General features: G+C 33.4%; 1 protein-coding gene across 1 annotated transcript; it reads left to right on the plus strand.

The window, feature by feature from the left end:
• LOC107630598 (subtilisin-like protease SBT2.3) lies at positions 1807–5252 on the plus strand. Its single transcript, XM_016333794.2, has 5 exons — positions 1807–2348; positions 2619–2778; positions 2946–3343; positions 3644–3739; positions 5074–5252. Exons 1-5 carry the CDS (start codon positions 2101–2103, stop codon positions 5219–5221), a joined length of 1050 nt encoding a protein of 349 aa, XP_016189280.1. The 5' UTR covers positions 1807–2100; the 3' UTR covers positions 5222–5252.

A 17733-nucleotide genomic window follows, 5' to 3' on the forward strand; every position in this document is an offset into this window, starting at 1 on the left:
TCCCATTCAGCCGGAATGTGAGCTAACATTTTCACATATCGACTTTGCGCTTGCATCTTCCTGAAAGCATTCGTCTCCATATATTTCCCGTCCTATTTCCTTTACAAATACATCAAATCCACTGGTGCCAACCGTGATATGAATCCATTCCTTAATCACATCAAAGACACATGTATCGATTAACACTCGACCAGCACTGAAAGATAAAGCAGACTTCGTCACATCATCACACTTCACTACTTCTTCCCAGAAGCCGCCGATTGTATTGAATGTCTCAACTGACCAAACATGTAAAGGCACTCCATGACATTCTAACCAAACTCTTCTAGTCTCACTACGTTCATATTCCTCCCATCTCCAGACATTGTAAAAGAATTGTAAGAAACTATTCATTTTGAAGGTAAACGCTTCCTCCGCATTCTTCACAGAATCGAACACTAGTAGGGCTTTGTAAGCTCCAAGCTCTCTGACTTCAACAACCTGAGGAAAATTCTTAACAATGGCTCTCCGTAGCAATTTGAAGTCAATGGATTTTGTCGTTCCGCCTACTAAGCCACGGATCGATAATGTTGATCTTTGATGTCTTGTTGTGATGACTAGGTGGTCAAAGAACACTCAATGAAAGAGACAAGACAAAGGGAGATCTGAGGAAAATTCTTAACAATGGCTCTCCGTAGCAATTTGAAGTCAATGGATTTTGTCGTTCCGCCTACTAAGCTTCTCAACAGCCAATCAAAATTCTCTTTTGCTACTGGCACTTCAACCTTTTTTGTCCAACCATTTCCCTGGGTGTCCTTAACAGGTGTTACCTTCTTAGTTTCTTCCACTCTTGTAGAACTTTCACCCTTCTGAAGTTGCCTACTCTCCACTTCAGTTCTTGCAAGGTCTCCCTTACGTACCCCGATGTTCTCCTCTCCCGTAGCCCTTCTGTACTTGGCCTCACCTACATAAATAATCTTCCCCCTGATTCTTATATAATTCATTTCAGTTATGGCCTTCATCGCTCCTCCTTTTGTCGTATATCATATAAACGCAAACATGTACACAATTCGATTTTTCCGCTTCCGAGCCAAATAGATGTCATTGATTCGTCCTGTCCAATGAAAAAGGTGAAATAATTCCTTCTTTGAAATATCATTCGGCAGATTGTTAACAAAAACAGAAAAAGACACGTTTTCCAAACGTTGATGCTCTTCTCGATTCCAAATCCTAGGATCTCTTTTCTGTAAATTTCTAGTTCTACCCCACTCAGTGTTTCCCCTCCATTTATTCCTTGGTGCTGAAAATGTTGGAATTAATTCCAAAATTTTAAGAACCACAATGGTAGAGCGGTAACAAGGAAGCAGTATAACCGAGTGATCCTCTATACATATTATTGCAAGCAAAACAGCTCAAAAAAATCTATGGTGGTAATAATGATGGTAATAATGATTGTATGTCTAGCTCAAAAATTGATGAATTTTCCTTTTCGTTTTGGTTTGGATAACGATAAAATTAGGTGGAATAGTTTACTTTAAAAAAATTTTTCGGGCACATATCATAATACTAAATACCCGATAATATGCTTTTTCAACAAATTTAAAGAGAAATTAATATAATTTGTCCAAAAATAAGTACAAAGAAAAATAATTGAAAAACCAAGTAAAATAAAGAATTTAAAAGTACAAGGTGGTTGTCGCACGAAAAGTCCAGCGTACTCACACAAAATGACACACAAAGGCATGGAGGAAAAGATCCAAAAACCGAATAAAACCAAATACTACTAATAACGTTCATATCTCTCATTCTACACACATTTTTCTTTCTTAATTATTATTCTTATTATTATTTCTCTCTGCTAAATAAATAAAACGTTCATATTCACAGAACCCAAGAAGGTTTTTGCACTTTTCAGTTTTTTTCCTTTTATTTTATCAAACATATAACCTCAAAAACAAAGCACAAAACACACACTGCTTTGTTTGGGGTTCTTGATTTTTGATTCCTTCATTCATTGTGGGGTAAATTCTTGAACTACTTCAGAATGAAGAGGGTTTGTTCATAACTGAGGAGCTGAATCTGGGGTTTCCAGTTTGTGATCTTTGTTGAGCTAGAACTGAGATGGGGAGCTTTGATTTGAAGCATTTAATGCTATTGTTTTGGTTTGTGTTGGTTGTGCCTCATTGTTTGTGTGAAGAAGATGATTCTGATGATTCAAGTAGTGCTGTTTACATTGTTTCTCTAAGAAATTCTCCTGCTTCTCATTACTATGGTGAGTTGAGAGAAATGAGTAGTAATGGCTTCCAAGTAAAAAGTGGTGGTGGTGGTGGTGGTGCTTCTTCTGGAAGAATTCAGTTTCACAAACCAAGGTACCTTTCATTTTCTCTAATTTTAATTAAAGATGAAAAAAGTTTTTTTCTTTTTTTGGTGTGTCTCAAATCATTGACCCTTCTTGTGGAAGCTTTGTAATTTTTTGCTATGATCTACAAATAATGGAAAATAGATTCCAATGTATCATTATATTTAATTGATTGTATTCTCAATTGTCGTTACTTTGCATCATTCTTCTTATATGTTGCATTAATTTGATACATGCGGTCTTTCAATTTTTCTTGTTTTCCTTTTTTGTATTTTCCAAGATATGGCAATGCTACAAAGACAAATAAGAGATATGGCTCTTACGTTGCTCAAGTTCATGATTCTTTGTTGAAGAAAGTGTTAAAAGGAGAGAAATATCTAAAGGTCTATAGCTACCACTATCTGATAGATGGATTTGCTGTGCTGGTTACTCAACAACAGGTATGATATTGGTTTTCACTTTTCAGCATCATGATTGTAAAGAAATTTGAGTCTCTCTTCAGTTACATATGTTTTACTTCATGATTACTTGAATACTTGTTTATTGTTTGTTTCTATCTAGGGTTTGATTCGGTTCCTTAACTTCTGTAATTGCATAAATTGTAAAGGCAGAGAAATTGGCTCGGAGTAGTGAAGTGTCGAATGTGGTTTTGGACTTTTCTGTAAGAACTGCAACTACTCATACGCCACAGTTTTTGGGTCTGCCGCAAGGAGCATGGTCTCAAGAAGGTGGGTTTGAAGGAGCCGGAGAAGGAGTGGTTATTGGTTTTGTTGATACCGGCATAGATCCAACACACCCGAGTTTCGCTGATAACAAATCTGAACATGCTTATCCTGTTCCTGCTCATTTTAATGGCATCTGTGAGGTCACACGAGATTTTCCATCCGGATCTTGCAATAGGAAGCTTGTTGGAGCCCGGCATTTCGCTGCGTCTGCTATAACCAGAGGAATATTTAATTCAACACAGGACTATGCTTCTCCATTCGACGGAGATGGCCATGGCACGTGAGTTTTTTGGATTTTACAAATGAGTGTTATGTTTCATTGTTGTTTACCATGATTAGCTACTCATCCATCCACTTATTAATGGGATGCTTTATAGAGTTTTGTTTACCTTGGTTATGTCTTTGAAAATTTCTGTCTTTTACTTGACTTTTTGATGAATCTTATCTCAATTCTAATTATCTGAATTTTGTACTCATTTAAACCATCACTTCAAATAGATGGCCCCGTCCACGGGCCACAGTTGCGAATTTCACTTCTCTTTTCTTTAAATTATGATTCTGATGCATGTCTAATACACAGGCATACAGCAGCTGTTGCAGCAGGGAACCATGGGATTCCGGTGATTGTTGCTGGGCATCACTTTGGGAATGCTAGCGGGATGGCTCCTCGTTCACAGTAAATAATCTGCACACATATCTATGTTTCTTTGCCTTTCTTCGGTTGGTGTTATTATAGTTACTTTTACACTGGTAGTATTGCATCTACTGTTACGTGTTGGAATCACGGAGTTGTGTTATCATTCTGCTTCATCGCATCTTTAAACCGGCACTGTGATAATTATTTTGAGCTGTAGTAGTTCGCTATAGTCTGCTTGAAGTTACAAATGGTCAAACATCCGATGATGTTTAACCAAAGAAAGTATATGCTTTCTTTTATGAACCTTGTTTTCCCATTGCCTCAAATGGCATGAAAGACCACTGACCACCAGACGAGCTAGTAAACTTTTGTATAATGCGAAATGAGTTTTTGTTGGCATATATTGTGTCAAGTCTGCAATAGGTTAAATATAGAACTCAACATGGGGGGATAGCGGTTCTCATATTATTTGATAGATTTTACAGCTTTTTCTAGAGAGAGAAAAGAGAGTAACACAGTGCAGTGCCACTGTGTCGGATATCAGTCTTTACAATGATGTATGGACATTGGAACTGTGTAGAATTGAAGAAAGTCATGATTGTTGATTAGGAAAGAAACTTATAGCTTCCATAATAAGAGAGAAGATATACAAAAGGGGGATCCAGTTAATGCTTGGATAATGGAAACCGTATAGAGAATATTAAGAGAAAGCTGTCTTCTTTTGCTGGCATTGAGATGCTAAACTGTGCCTGAAACTGTGTACTTGACTGGATTAAATTTGTGACTATTGACGTATCTGTGTTTAAAATATAGGACCATATATTTATTACTTGTCAAGAATTGTGATTCTTTGTATTAAGCTGGGGGTATTCGAATTTAAAGCTTGCTTAGAGTCATTAGTATGCTGAATAACTAGCATAAGGATCCTCCGTGATCTTGAAGAATTTGAGCCTTTTAATAGGATTGTCCATGCGATTTTCAGAATGGAAAAGAAGTCATTTATCTTGTAAAAGTGCCTATTTACCACCTAAAAACTGAGTTAAAAATGCTCAATTATAGGGCTGAGTTTCCAAACTGAATTGATATCTGTCTAAGGATGTGGATTCCTCCCATTTCTTCCAGTTTATTGATTGTGGCTTGCAGAATGTGTTACCTCCATAATGTTTATCCTTGTGTACCTTTTTCATTATTTTGATGCTAAACTGGTCAAGTCCTTTTCAACGTTATTTTTTTTGAGAGGTGATAGAAAAACTATGGAAGCAGTACATCTATTCCAGTTTGGATTTCTAGTTATTTTATGTTAGCTTCATTAGCTTCTTATTTTATTATGAAATGCTTATGAAAATGTGTTGCCTTTCATCAATCTCCCACAGCATTGCTGTTTACAAGGCATTGTACAAGAGCTTTGGAGGATTCGCTGCAGATGTTGTGGCAGCTATAGACCAGGTACGTCAATATATTGTTTTGCATAGAATATGTTACACTGGTATTTATTTTAATGGAAATACAGAAATACAATAGAACAGTAAAAGATAATAGAGGAATTTCGAGAGTCCTCGGTATAACATATTTTCTAAGATAATAAAATATAATAAAAAAATTGTTAGACACTAAAAAAACAGAAAAAAAAAGTCCAACAGAGATGTAGTTTTTTATTATGTATAATCTTAAAAACATAGGTTGTCAAGATACCTATTGATAGTAAAACAAAATATTTACAACATATATAAATTTGTTCATTAATCAAAAAACAAAATATGTCCAAAATAATTTAACATATATTTCAAAATATTTTATCAAACAGAGTTATACATAGGAGACCTAACATCGTTGAATCGACAACTCTATCTGGCGGTTATGTATCGAGTCGAGTTTCAAGGTAATGTTGTCCCCCTCCTTTAAATTGTATACTCTACAACATTCATTCCACCCGACCCCAAACTTCCATTCTCCATCTCTTCCTCCACTTTTCAGTAAGTGGAAAAAGAACACATTCTCCTCTACATTGGAACGTGGACCAGTGATCGTCCAAATCGAACCATCTCCAGATAGTTTAAGATATGCAGCAAATTTTGAACCCAGATACTACAATGAATAATTCATAGTTAACATAAACATAGTATTTTCATACACAATGAATAACAGATTTAGGAAGAATATTTAATAAGCTTGCAAGAAAAAAAATAAAAGAAATCACTCTTTTGAGATCAACTTACCAGTCTAGATTAACCCAGATCCGAAGCTGTGATGGTCTTTTGATAATAAACCTTTGGAGTGTATCTGGTTCAGGATATTTTAAACATGTTAGTCACCATATTAAAAAATACATCTATACCATGATATTAAAATTCAGAACACAAGAAAAAAAAGTTACATTTAGCATTACCCATGGTGAGACAATTCGTTTGTCTCATTACTTTGTTCGTTGACCTCCATTGATAAAGTGCTTCCACCACACAAATCTATGGGATTATGCGGATTATCCTCTTCCAGTGTCCCATCTTGATCATTGTTTTCATCACCGTCTGATGAAAATTCATCATCAAATGGTTCAGACCCAGATAGAACCATCAGATCAGGTGATGAGTCCTCATCAATCCTGGTATACTTTATGTGGAACACTCTTGATACATTATCAAGTGTCTCTGGGTCCATTAGCTCAGGCACATATGAGTCAGGATCAAGGTGAATTTGGATGGTCTGGTTGTCGTGATTCCACAATAAAATAAAAAAAATTCCGAAACCGACATACCTAAATTGAACAGATGCCCCTCTATTGATAAAATAGAAAGTTCTAATCTGTTCAAATAAGGTGTCAGTTATGATCAACTGATCATTATTTTTTCTCAGCTCCAGCACTAAACAATTATTTAGCTCATCAATGACATAGAACATTGTCCATAATTCTTCGCCATGAGTTGAAACAAAAGTTGGGGGAAGAGCTCTCTCACCCTATATTCAAATTTTTTCCTAACGTTAATTCATGTCTAACAAAATATGTTAACAATGCATCACATAATATTACATAATCATTTAACAAAGAGAGGTATATACACATTTAAATCTACCATTATTACCAACTGAGCAACACAAGAGAACAATAATCACGTAAATGAACTGGCATTATAATGAGCATCACAAAAATAGCTAGGTAAGAAACACATATCAGGTCTTTTTAAATGTCCAGGAAAAAATACTGAAGTTTTGAAAGAAACAATGAAAAAGAAATTGCTGTTATCTTGATGGATTCTAAAACCAAAACATCTACATAAACATCGAATCATATTTTTACGTATTAATAAATGCTGAATTTTCAAAGTAACTATCATTATATGTATGATTAGTAAACATTATATTATTTATTTTGAATGGATATTGATAATTTATCAAAATTAATCTTTTTAGAGTTGTTGTAGTCTACACCCATTTCAGATTAGAAAGATCAGGAACTCAGAGTTAGCTACTCAAACTTATTTAACACCAAAAGAAACTATCAAGAGAAGAAAAGTAGAAAAGACCACTAACTGAATATAAATTAAAAACAAACCATTCGAAGTTAAAGATTTAACCCACCTCTTTAATCGGTTAACATGCCTGATATAATATTCCATAATATATTTGGTTACCTGGTTATTGAAAAGGTAAAATATAAAAATCCGTTCTTTTCTGTTGGGCCAATATTGTTGGGTTGCTAAAAACCTCCTATTAGCGCATAATGGTATCATTAGAGGTTAAGACTGAGACTTTTAACCAAGAAACCAACTAACTAAGTATACCTAAAAAAAGTAACAAATTTAAAGCATATTTATGAAAAATACCCAAGAAACCACTTTGAAAAACTACTATACAACATATTTTAGAGATTACAACAAGTTATGAAATGTGGCCTACATATAAATGAAAAGCCAATAAAATTAAATTACAACATGGAAAATATCTGAGAAACAATTTTAAAAAACTATAGATGACATAACATCGATATTTAATTGACATTAAAATTTTCACAAGTTAATGTGAAATATATTGAATGGAAAAGTAGATGAGACTTCAATAAAATAGAAAATGCAGCAAAGAAAAGATCTTCTCTAATGCTCACCACCATACCTGTTTGGATCTTCTCTATCGGCATCCATCGCCATTCAGCCTTATCAGATAGAGAGACTTCGTATAAAGATTCGAGAACAAACTAAAGATCTTGTCTCTTACTGCAAAAGAGAGTATTATAATAAAGTAAACCCTAATAGGAGATTTCAACAAATTCAAGAAAAAAACAACTGATAAAATTGAATCCAGAAACATAAAGAAGAAACATAAAGAAGGAACAACAACCGTTGATAAATAAAAGAAGAAATAGATGAACAAAAATATCGTTATTTATTCTAGTAAATTGAATCTCTACTAATCCTAATTATAATGTTCAGAAGTTTCAGAAAGCTAACCACTACCACTAATAATTATTTAAACAAACAATCATGAATCATGAATTTGTTAATTAGAATATGCATAATAAACGATATGAAAAAAAGAAAATATACAAAAATTAAATCAATAATAAAATATAAAAGACCAAATGAATATTCAAAAATTATAAATATGATAAAAGTGATTTAAAAAAAAACCCTTTTTATATTTTAAAATAATTGATAAAATAATGTAAACAATGATTATATTTTTTAAGTTGAGAAAGAGATTACAAAACTTAAAAGAATAGAGCCATACGTGATAATATGAAATTGGGATTAATAGTTGGAGTACCTTGCAAAATAACTGATCCTTGTAAAGAAGAAAAAAAAGTTTAAATGTAAATTTAAAATCATGCTAAGAGAAAGCATAAACAGAAACAACTTAATAAGAATGAGATGTTGCGCTCAAGCAAGTATGAGACATGTCTTGTTCTGAAAATCAACTGTTTCTTTCTTTCGGTTTAAATTGGCAGGTAAGCTTTCATTGAATGATACATGCATGTCCAAACATATCACAATGTCTTATATTGGTTGAGAATAAAATTCAGCACCATGTCAGGCTAACAGAAATACTACTTTTAGGAAAAAAATAATTAAAAAGCATATTTGAAGTTAGCACATTCACATAAGGTTATTAACTCAACGTTTTCAGAACCCAAAACTTCACTTGATGAAATTAACGAAAGGAAAACTACCAAAATTGAAAAGAAATGCAAAAGAAAAAAGAGTGAACAAAAGATTTTTTATATTTTAAAATAATTGAAAAAATAATGTAAATAATAACTATATTTTTTAACACTAACGAAGAAATTACAAAACCTGAAAGAATAAAATCATACTTAATAAGATGAAATTGCAATTAATAGTTGGAGTACGTTGCAAAATAATTGATCCTTGTAAAGAAGGAAAAAAAAAGTTTAAAGGCAAAGAAAGTTACCAAAACTGAAAAGAAAAGCAAAAGAAAAAATACTAAATAAAAAATTGCGTTGCCAATGCAACCATTAGGGCAAAAGCTGAACTTGATTCTTCGGTTTTCTGTTTTCAGAGGATTTACCTGAACAGCACGTCCCTTGTTACTTGGGTGAAGTATATTATCTCGATCTGTCAAGAGCTCAAGAAAAAGAACTATCCATCAAGTATCAGAGATGCCTTGTTTTGGAAATCAAATATTTCTTTCTTTCTTTTTAAATTGGGGACGAAGGTTTCCTTGAATGATACATGCATGTCCAAAATATATGAGAATATCTTATATTGGTTCACATTAAGATTCAGCAACATGTGAGACCAAAAGAAATGTTAGTTTTAGGAAAAAAATAATCAGAAAGGATACTTGAACTGAGCCCATTCACATAAACGTATTAACTGGTTATTTTCAGAAGCCAAAACTTTAGTTGATGAAATCACCAAAAGGAAAGCTACCAGAAATGAAAAAAAAAAAGCAAAAGAAAAAAGAGTGAACAGAAGATTGTGTTGGGACTGCAATAGTTAGGGCAAAACCTTAACTTGTTATTCGATTGTCAAAAAAGTTACCTGTTGAACGAATTGGAGGCACCGAGACCACTGGAGATGACGACAAGTTTGTATCTTGTAGGAGGATATGGAGTTTAACCCTGCAAAAAGTTGGGTGGTGGGTTTTTGAGTTGAGTGAGGTGAGACGCCAGAGAGAGAGGATGGACGGTCACTGCGTTACGTCTTGTTTGTGAGATTCTTTTTTTTTTTTATTGTGTTGGGTTTTAATAATTAAATCTTCCTAACAATTTTTTAAAGTAATTTTTTCTTTTTTCTTATGTCTACTGAATGAATAACTTTTATAACATAAAAAAAGAAAGGTAAACTTTATCTAGATAATAATTGTTTATATGTATTCTAGAATAAAGTTTCTAATTAACCCACAAAGGAAAAAAAAAGAAAAAAAATTAAATATATGAATTATTTTCAAGTACAAAATGAAATTTTAAAGTTTATCAAATTAAGATGACATTTGAAAACTTAAAATATTCCTTTTTCAAAAATGATTTTATAAATAAATTGAATGTTATGAGAACTAAAATTATAATTGAGTCTACGAAAAATATATAGTTATAATAATGGTATAAGAATTAGGAATTAAAAAAAACAAACTGCATCAAAGAATGTGATAGAAGAACCATGATAGTGTGATATGTACAAAGTCGTATAGTGAGTGGTTTTGAAACAAATTAATGTTATAATGGTGTCTTTGAAACAAATTAATAAAATATTTGATATAGTGCTAAAGTTTGCAATAGAAAATCCTTGTCTTTATTTTCATTATGCGTTCTCTCGTCTCCCTATCATGGAGATAGCTCAAAAAGAGCTTATGAGCAGTTAAGGAAACTAAAGTGCAATGTGGTTTCTCTAAAGAGCATATATGATACATTTGGATTTCCTACTTAAGAATTTGGAAGAAGAGTAGTTAAAAAGATGTACCTATTAAGAGCAAAACACCATCTTAAGTTGTTTTCAATCGCTTCTTCATACCAACAGCTCTTCCTATAACCATTCAGAGAATGGCTCTGCCCATTCGAGAGAGCTACCTAACCCATATCTTCCAAAGCTTTAACAAATTAAAGAGAGCCCCATCATAAAATACATTCTCACTCTCTGCATAATGCTAGCTTCAAGCATTTAGATAAACTAGTTAACTATTCTGCCGTTTCCTAGTTTTCAGTTTTATTGCTTTTGAAAAAAAAAAAAGAGTTTCACACATGGTTAATCTGATGCATGAGAACCATTAGCAAGGTACTAAGTTTGGTGTTCCCACACCAAAGTAAGTTCAAAAGCCCATAAATAAATTATACAAGCTAACCATTTCTTCTTTCAAGTGCTTGGGGAACAAGCAACTTTCAATATTATTGCAAAGCATCATACAAGCCTTTGGGAGGATTAAGCATCATCAACCAAAGAAATGAAAGAGGAATGTGTGGATCAGTGATGATGATGATGAGGAGTGAAGCAAGCGAACTCCAAAAGGTTGTATTGTTAAGTGATTATCTTACATGAAACACTGCTATGATTGAGAGTGGTTTAGTTTCCCTGATTATCTGTCTAAATAGCATAGTTTTTCTATAATTCAATAAGCAAGATGCTTGATTATTCATAATATTTTTCTCTTCAAAACTTGTTTGTACTCAATGATTCGAGAATTGCATCACATGAAAGTTCTTTGAAAAGAAGGATTGAGGAATTAAACAATTTTGAGGCAAGCAAAAGATTAGGAGAAGAGTTAGATTTGGGTGTCTTGGAGAAATTCGTTTCTCCGCGAAAATATCCCATCACCAGTCCATGTGACAATCTATTTAAGAAAACATAAAATTGATTATAAGCTATACATCTTATTCAATATTATAAATTAATACTTGGAATGAGTTAAAGTCCACCAAAACTCAAGTGAATTGCATACATCTTACTCAAACCACACCAGCCCATCAAATATAAAGTCTAAAAAAATTCATAGAAATATAAACTCATTTTTTCAATTAATAAATACTAAAAAACAAATATTATTATTCTGTAGTAGACACAAAATCTTTAGAGTAATAAGCTAAGCTTCAAGAATCCAATTTGCAAATAAAGCAGAATGTTTTCTCTAGAAAATTCATTTAAACCCATGAATTATCAAGATTGATCCAGATAAAAATAAAATAAAAACTACAAATTTTTATCAATCATGCAGAAGAGTTCAGCTAAAACTTCAAGAGAATTGAAAAACAAAATAAAACCTACACCCAAAAAAAGATAAATTTGAGACCAACCCACACTAATTCAAAATCAACTAATCACTTTTTTTCTCGTCGATAATTTTCTTTCAACCTGAACCTAGATTAGAAAATCATTAAGGAGAAGCTGGTTTAAAAGAAGGCTAACCTTCAAAATTATCTGAACATAAAATAGCAATGCTTCTTTTACGATCCAAAACGACAGCCAATAGCCATTTCAGCATCCATAAGAATCCAATCAGCAACTAACCTTAGCAATGGGTTAAAGTGAAGTTTCTCAAATCTTTTTGTATCCTAAATTAGAATTTATAAGTGAAAAGTTCACCAAAAAAGTCAAACAGTTCTTGTCATGAAGGGGGAAAAAGATCATCTAAAATGTGGAGGTTTGGTAAACTGGAAAAATAAACTTTTAATCACCTTTGAATTTGTAACTTTTATTATTTGTGAGCCCTACTATCTTATTTCAAGGGTGATTAAAGTCTTACTTGATCACTTTATCAACCTCCTCAAAATATATCAAGAGAAGTGGATTTTTATCCTACTATACCAAACATAACATAACTTTTATTACTAAAGGAAGAGAGAGAGAGAGAGAGAGAGAGAGAGAGAGAGAGAAAGAGAGAGAGAGAGAGAGAGAGAGAGAGAGAGAGAGAGATGATGTTCATAGAACAAGAAATTTGATTAGAAGGAAAAGAATACAAAAATAATGTGTAAGCATCCGTAACTAAAGCAGAAAACCTAAAACAATATTAATGCAGAAAATGTTCTTTAATATCATAAGAAGATCCAATGAAAAGTAAGCCACAAAAATTTAGTTCTTATTTTCATTTATCTTTTATTTTTCCTTTTTTTTTCAAGAAAAAAGAAGAAGGCAGAGTTGTTGGGGAAAGGGGGGATTTCCACAATAGAGATCACAGTACCACTCAGAGAGAGAGAGAGAGAGAGAGAGAGAGAGAGAGAGATGATGTTCATAGAACAAGAAATTTGATTAGAATGAAAAGAATACAAAAATAATGTATAAGCATCCGTAACTAAAGCAGAAAACCTAAAATAATATTAATGTAGAAAATGTTCTTTAATATCCCAAGAAGATCCAATGAAAAGTAAGCCACAAAAATTTAGTTCTTATTTCCATTTATCTTTTATTTTTCCTTTTTTTTCAAGAAAAAAGAAGAAGGCAGAGTTGTTGGGGAAAGGGGGGATTTCCACAATAGAGATCGCAGTACCACTCACCTCATGGTAAGAATAGAAAAGGACACCATCACGACAATCACCAACAGCGATTCTAGTAAAATGTACAGTCAATCATGTTACCAAGAAACATGTCCTTCGGTGCGCAAACTTTCTCACCCTTTGGGGATTGTCATTTGGAAAATCATAAACATAAAACTGCATTCAAAAAAATATCTTAATGAGTAGATTATATAAGAACATAAATACAGCTTAATGAAAAGAAAATCTTGAGAAAGGATGGCGTAGCAGTGTGGAAGTGACAGAATAAATGGATAAAAAGGGCAAGTTTTATGAATTACAGTATTGCCAGCTGATGCCAGGAAGTAACAATCAAGACGACGACAAATTGCAAGTACCATTCCCTGCCATGTATTGCCATAAGCAAACCGGAACTGCCATACTTCATTTTCATCTAGTTTGATCCCATCGGAACTATTATCATGGGGGCTGCTGGCAAGACTGCTGCCTCCATCAGAAGAGAAGACCCCATTAGACAAAGAATCAGCTCAAAATCATGATTCTTGGTGCATGAGTAAACTAGTTGATCTATGATGTTTAATATCACAGAGGCCAAACACCTTCCTACATGCTTTTTCAGATCCAAAACCAGCAACATTCTCAATTGATCTCTTATACATCTTCATCTACTAAGAGATTACAGTATAAAAATTAGTAAATTAGCATTTATTTGAAACAAAATAAAACAAATCATAGAAAACATGATGACGATACCAATACTGCTCTGAGGGGTCATTTGGGACAGAAAATGTCGATAGAAGTCAACTCAGTTTCAAAGCTAGATCTTCTTTCGATGTGCCATTCATTCGTTCCCATCCTGTAGCAGTACCTGAACTATTCTCCAATCCAAGTTGGCAGTGATCTATTTATCATGTATCAAATTAGAAGAAGAACTTAGAAACAGCAGATATGATACATTTTGGTTGCCTAATTAAGAATTTGGAAGAAGAGTAGTTAAAAGGATGTACCTATTAAGAGCAAAACACCATCTTAAGTTGTCTTCAATCTCTTCTTAACACTGAAATAAAAAATATTTTACTTCCAAAGTCCAAACAATTTTTCATAACAAAACTACCATTCACCACTCAATAAGTTGGGTAAAAGTTAAACAGAATTTCCTTTAGGAAAAGTGGAAAAGCAATTCAAGAAAAGACAGAGCATAGCCCGGTTACAATATTAATAAAAATGATATAAAGTAAAAGGCATGGGCAATCACATAATTAACACCCAATTTCAAATAATGATTTAATAGGATGTGGATACTGGTACATCAACAACAATTACATACTTAGTGAGTAGTTGGGCATAAAAAAGAATACATGATAAAACCAGTATTTTCTTTTAGGTGCCCTGAATAATATAAATGAACAAAAGTACATAAACAGTTATCATTTTTCATAGAAGTTCAAAAGATTTCAGAGAAAACGAGCAATTTTTAAAATTAACACCAAATAAGTTCAAAACTTGTTGTGTAACACCAAAACTTAAATTATGAAATGAAGTACATGTGAGAATATATTATTTATTTCAATTAACTCATTTTAAAGTTGATGTCACGCAAAGACAAGGAACTAGATAAGACCAAAAAAGAATTTACATAGGCAACTGCAAACCAACCTCTTCCCCAAAAGACCGGGTTTCATGATCGTTTGTGCCTTCTTCAAAATGACCTCTGCAGAAGGGAAACAAGGAACCTACACCCATCCACCTTCCAAAAAGCCTAGGTGTTGCATTGGTAGCAAATCCCCCAAGATCAAGACTAGAAAATGGCTGACCACTGAGTTCCTAAACACAACAAATGCAAAAAATGAAGGGATGCAGAAAACTTACTGGATTCCAATATTTATGTTGTAAATACATAAATATCCAATAAACAATATTACCTTGCAAAACTATTGACACACTCAACAAAGACAAACTTCACAAAATAAATTCAGAGTCAGGCTGCAGAACTGCATCTTACTATTATATAACTGAATCACATCCTACTTGATGTATTGCCCACAAGTTTATTATAAAACATGCCTTAAAAACATCAGGTTCATTTATATCATTCCATATGCCATCAACACCATTGGAAATGAAATCTTTAACTAGATTAGCCCATAGAAGACAAACCTGCAAGATATAGGATGGATATTCCAAAATGGAAAACCTAAAAAGGTTAAATTTCTAGATGAGAAACCCCACTAAGTTCAATTTATAAATTCCACCACCTGCAATATATCACTGGAACACTTACAGCATCAGAAAACTAGATAGCATGTACCTTATTATAATAACATCAGTAAAATCTGGTCTATAAATGAGGCTCTTGTGCCTTTTACCCGGCAACTCCCTTCCTCGTCCATATGACAGTAGCGGATCAACAACTGGCCAATTATCAAGGTTTTGTAATAAGTAGCGTGGCATGCCATTAAGATAATAACTTATAGATTGATTAGACCCTAAATTTAAAATTTGAAATACAATCCTTGTATGATAAATTGGTAGATATCTTAGAAATTACCAACCACTCTACCAGCTACTGATTAAGACAAACTTCTGCTGAAATTGGCCTATGATAAACGCCATTTGTAGGGTTTATCTTGTATTGATTTTAGAGAATTTTATCACCTTTTACTCACATTTATTCAATGAAATAGCATGGTTTCATGATTGTCACCTAATTTGTACTTAAGTGTGAAAACATGCTTCCTAGACCTTGATTCGCTAAATCTAATTCACCTTTGATTCTACTAGCTGCCTTGATATGCTTACTAGTGATTTCAGATTGAAAAGGACTAGGAATGGATCAAAGGAGTGAGGAGAAAGCATGCAAAATGGAGAAATCATGAAAAGCCAAAGATTTGAGACGCACCCATGGACGCGCGCACGCATGATGGCGTTTTTTGTGGAAAAACGAATTTCCAATCACCTAAAACTCACCGGCAAGTATACCGGATCGCATCAAGTAGTAAAACTCACTTAGAGTGAGGTCGATCCCACAGGGATTGATGGATCAAGCAACTTTAGTGGGTGATTAGTTTAGTCAAGCTAACATTGAGTGAATTGTGTGAAATGTAGTCAACAGAAAGTAAATTACAAGGAATTTAAAAGATGTAGAAAGTAAAATTGTAAGTAACTTAAAGAACAAGAAAGTAAAATAGCTGAAACTTAAATTGCAAGAGATGTAAATTGCATTAAATGTAAAGGGGAGTGGGTGCTGGAAATTAAAGAAAGCAATAGATCAAGCAACTGGAAATTTAAATTGCAGGAAAGTGTAAATGTGCAGGAAATTAAACCAAGCTAAATGTGAATAGAAATGTGAAATTACAGAAGAAGAAATTGAAGAGGAATGAAACAGAAAGTAAAAATGCTTGAAGAATTAAAAACAGAAAATGACTGGTGCTAAATTGCAGCAATTAAAAGAATGTTGAAGATCTTAGGGGTGGAAGAGACTAGAAAACAAGTCTAGATCTCAAATCCTTCCTTGATCCAACAAGAACAATTGCAAAATGAAAATGGAAAAGTAAATTCCAAAAGAAGAACAAGAGAAGTTGCAGATAGAGAATGAAAACAGAATTCCTTCCACTCTCAATCCAAGATTTAAAACAAAAATAAAAATTAAAGAGAGAGTTCTCTAATCTTACTACTCCTTAGTGGAGCTAGCTTCCAATGCTCTCTATTAGAGCCAACTCTCTCTAGTGAAATGAAACTAATGCCTTTATATAGGCTTTTACAAAATGAAAATAAAAAATGAAAACAATATTTACAAAAATGAAATTCCTAATCTAACTTCTCTGTGTGCCTTTGAATCATGTGGGCTTTGTTTGCTTTGGAGTGGAATTGGGTTGAAGATGGATCCGGATGGTTGCTCTTGGACTTGGGAAGAAATCCGTTTGCAATTTGGACTGTTGGTGCTTCACGTTTGAGTCAACGTTTGAGGCAAACGTTGACTCAAACGTCTTCGTGAAGGATTTATGCAGAACGGCCATTTTGTTGTCATTGGCGTTTGAGTCCAAGTTTGAGGCCCAACTTGGACGCAAACGTTGACACTTGTTGCACATCAAGTCTTGGGATGCTACTTTGTCTGCTTGTCAAAGTTGCAAATTTTATGCCTACTATAGACTATTATATATGGTTGGAAAGCTATATGCTTGGAAAGCTCTCGATTCCTACTTTCCATTGAATTTTGAATCACCTCATTTGGAGCTCTGTAGCTCAAGTTATTCTTGTTGGAAGTATACCCCTTCAGGTTGTGAGGAGCAACGTTTGACCTCGAGTTTGAGGCAAACGTTGGCACAAACTTGGCATGCATCCAGGGTGAAATTGTTCTCTTCCTCACGTTTGAGTCCAATTTTGAGGCAAACTTGAGCTCAAACGTAAGTTCCTTTCTTTGCTTTTTGCCATTCCCTTTTTCTTCAACCTTCTTCCAAACCTCTTTCCACCTATCATCAATCAACAATTGCATCAAAGCTGTGCTATAATCATGAGAGTTCTTCTTCTTCTTGAAATTCAAGTGATTATGGTACAAAAACTCATGAAAATGCATCAATTTATCCATGGTTGATTGAATCTAAGGAAAACATGAAATTCTACC

Source organism: Arachis ipaensis, chromosome B03, assembly GCF_000816755.2.
Source record: "Arachis ipaensis cultivar K30076 chromosome B03, Araip1.1, whole genome shotgun sequence".
Classification (NCBI taxonomy): domain Eukaryota; kingdom Viridiplantae; phylum Streptophyta; class Magnoliopsida; order Fabales; family Fabaceae; genus Arachis; species Arachis ipaensis.

Excerpts from the sequence above, each read along its gene's own strand:
- LOC107630598 (XM_016333794.2), top strand. The coding sequence starts at position 2,101 with ATGGGGAGCTTTGATTTGAAGCATTTAATGCTATTGTTTTGGTTTGTG. Across the intron at positions 2,779-2,945 it reads TGCTGGTTACTCAACAACAG|GCAGAGAAATTGGCTCGGAG; the intron begins GTATGATATTGG and ends TAAATTGTAAAG. Across the intron at positions 3,740-5,073 it reads GGGATGGCTCCTCGTTCACA|CATTGCTGTTTACAAGGCAT; the intron begins GTAAATAATCTG and ends AATCTCCCACAG.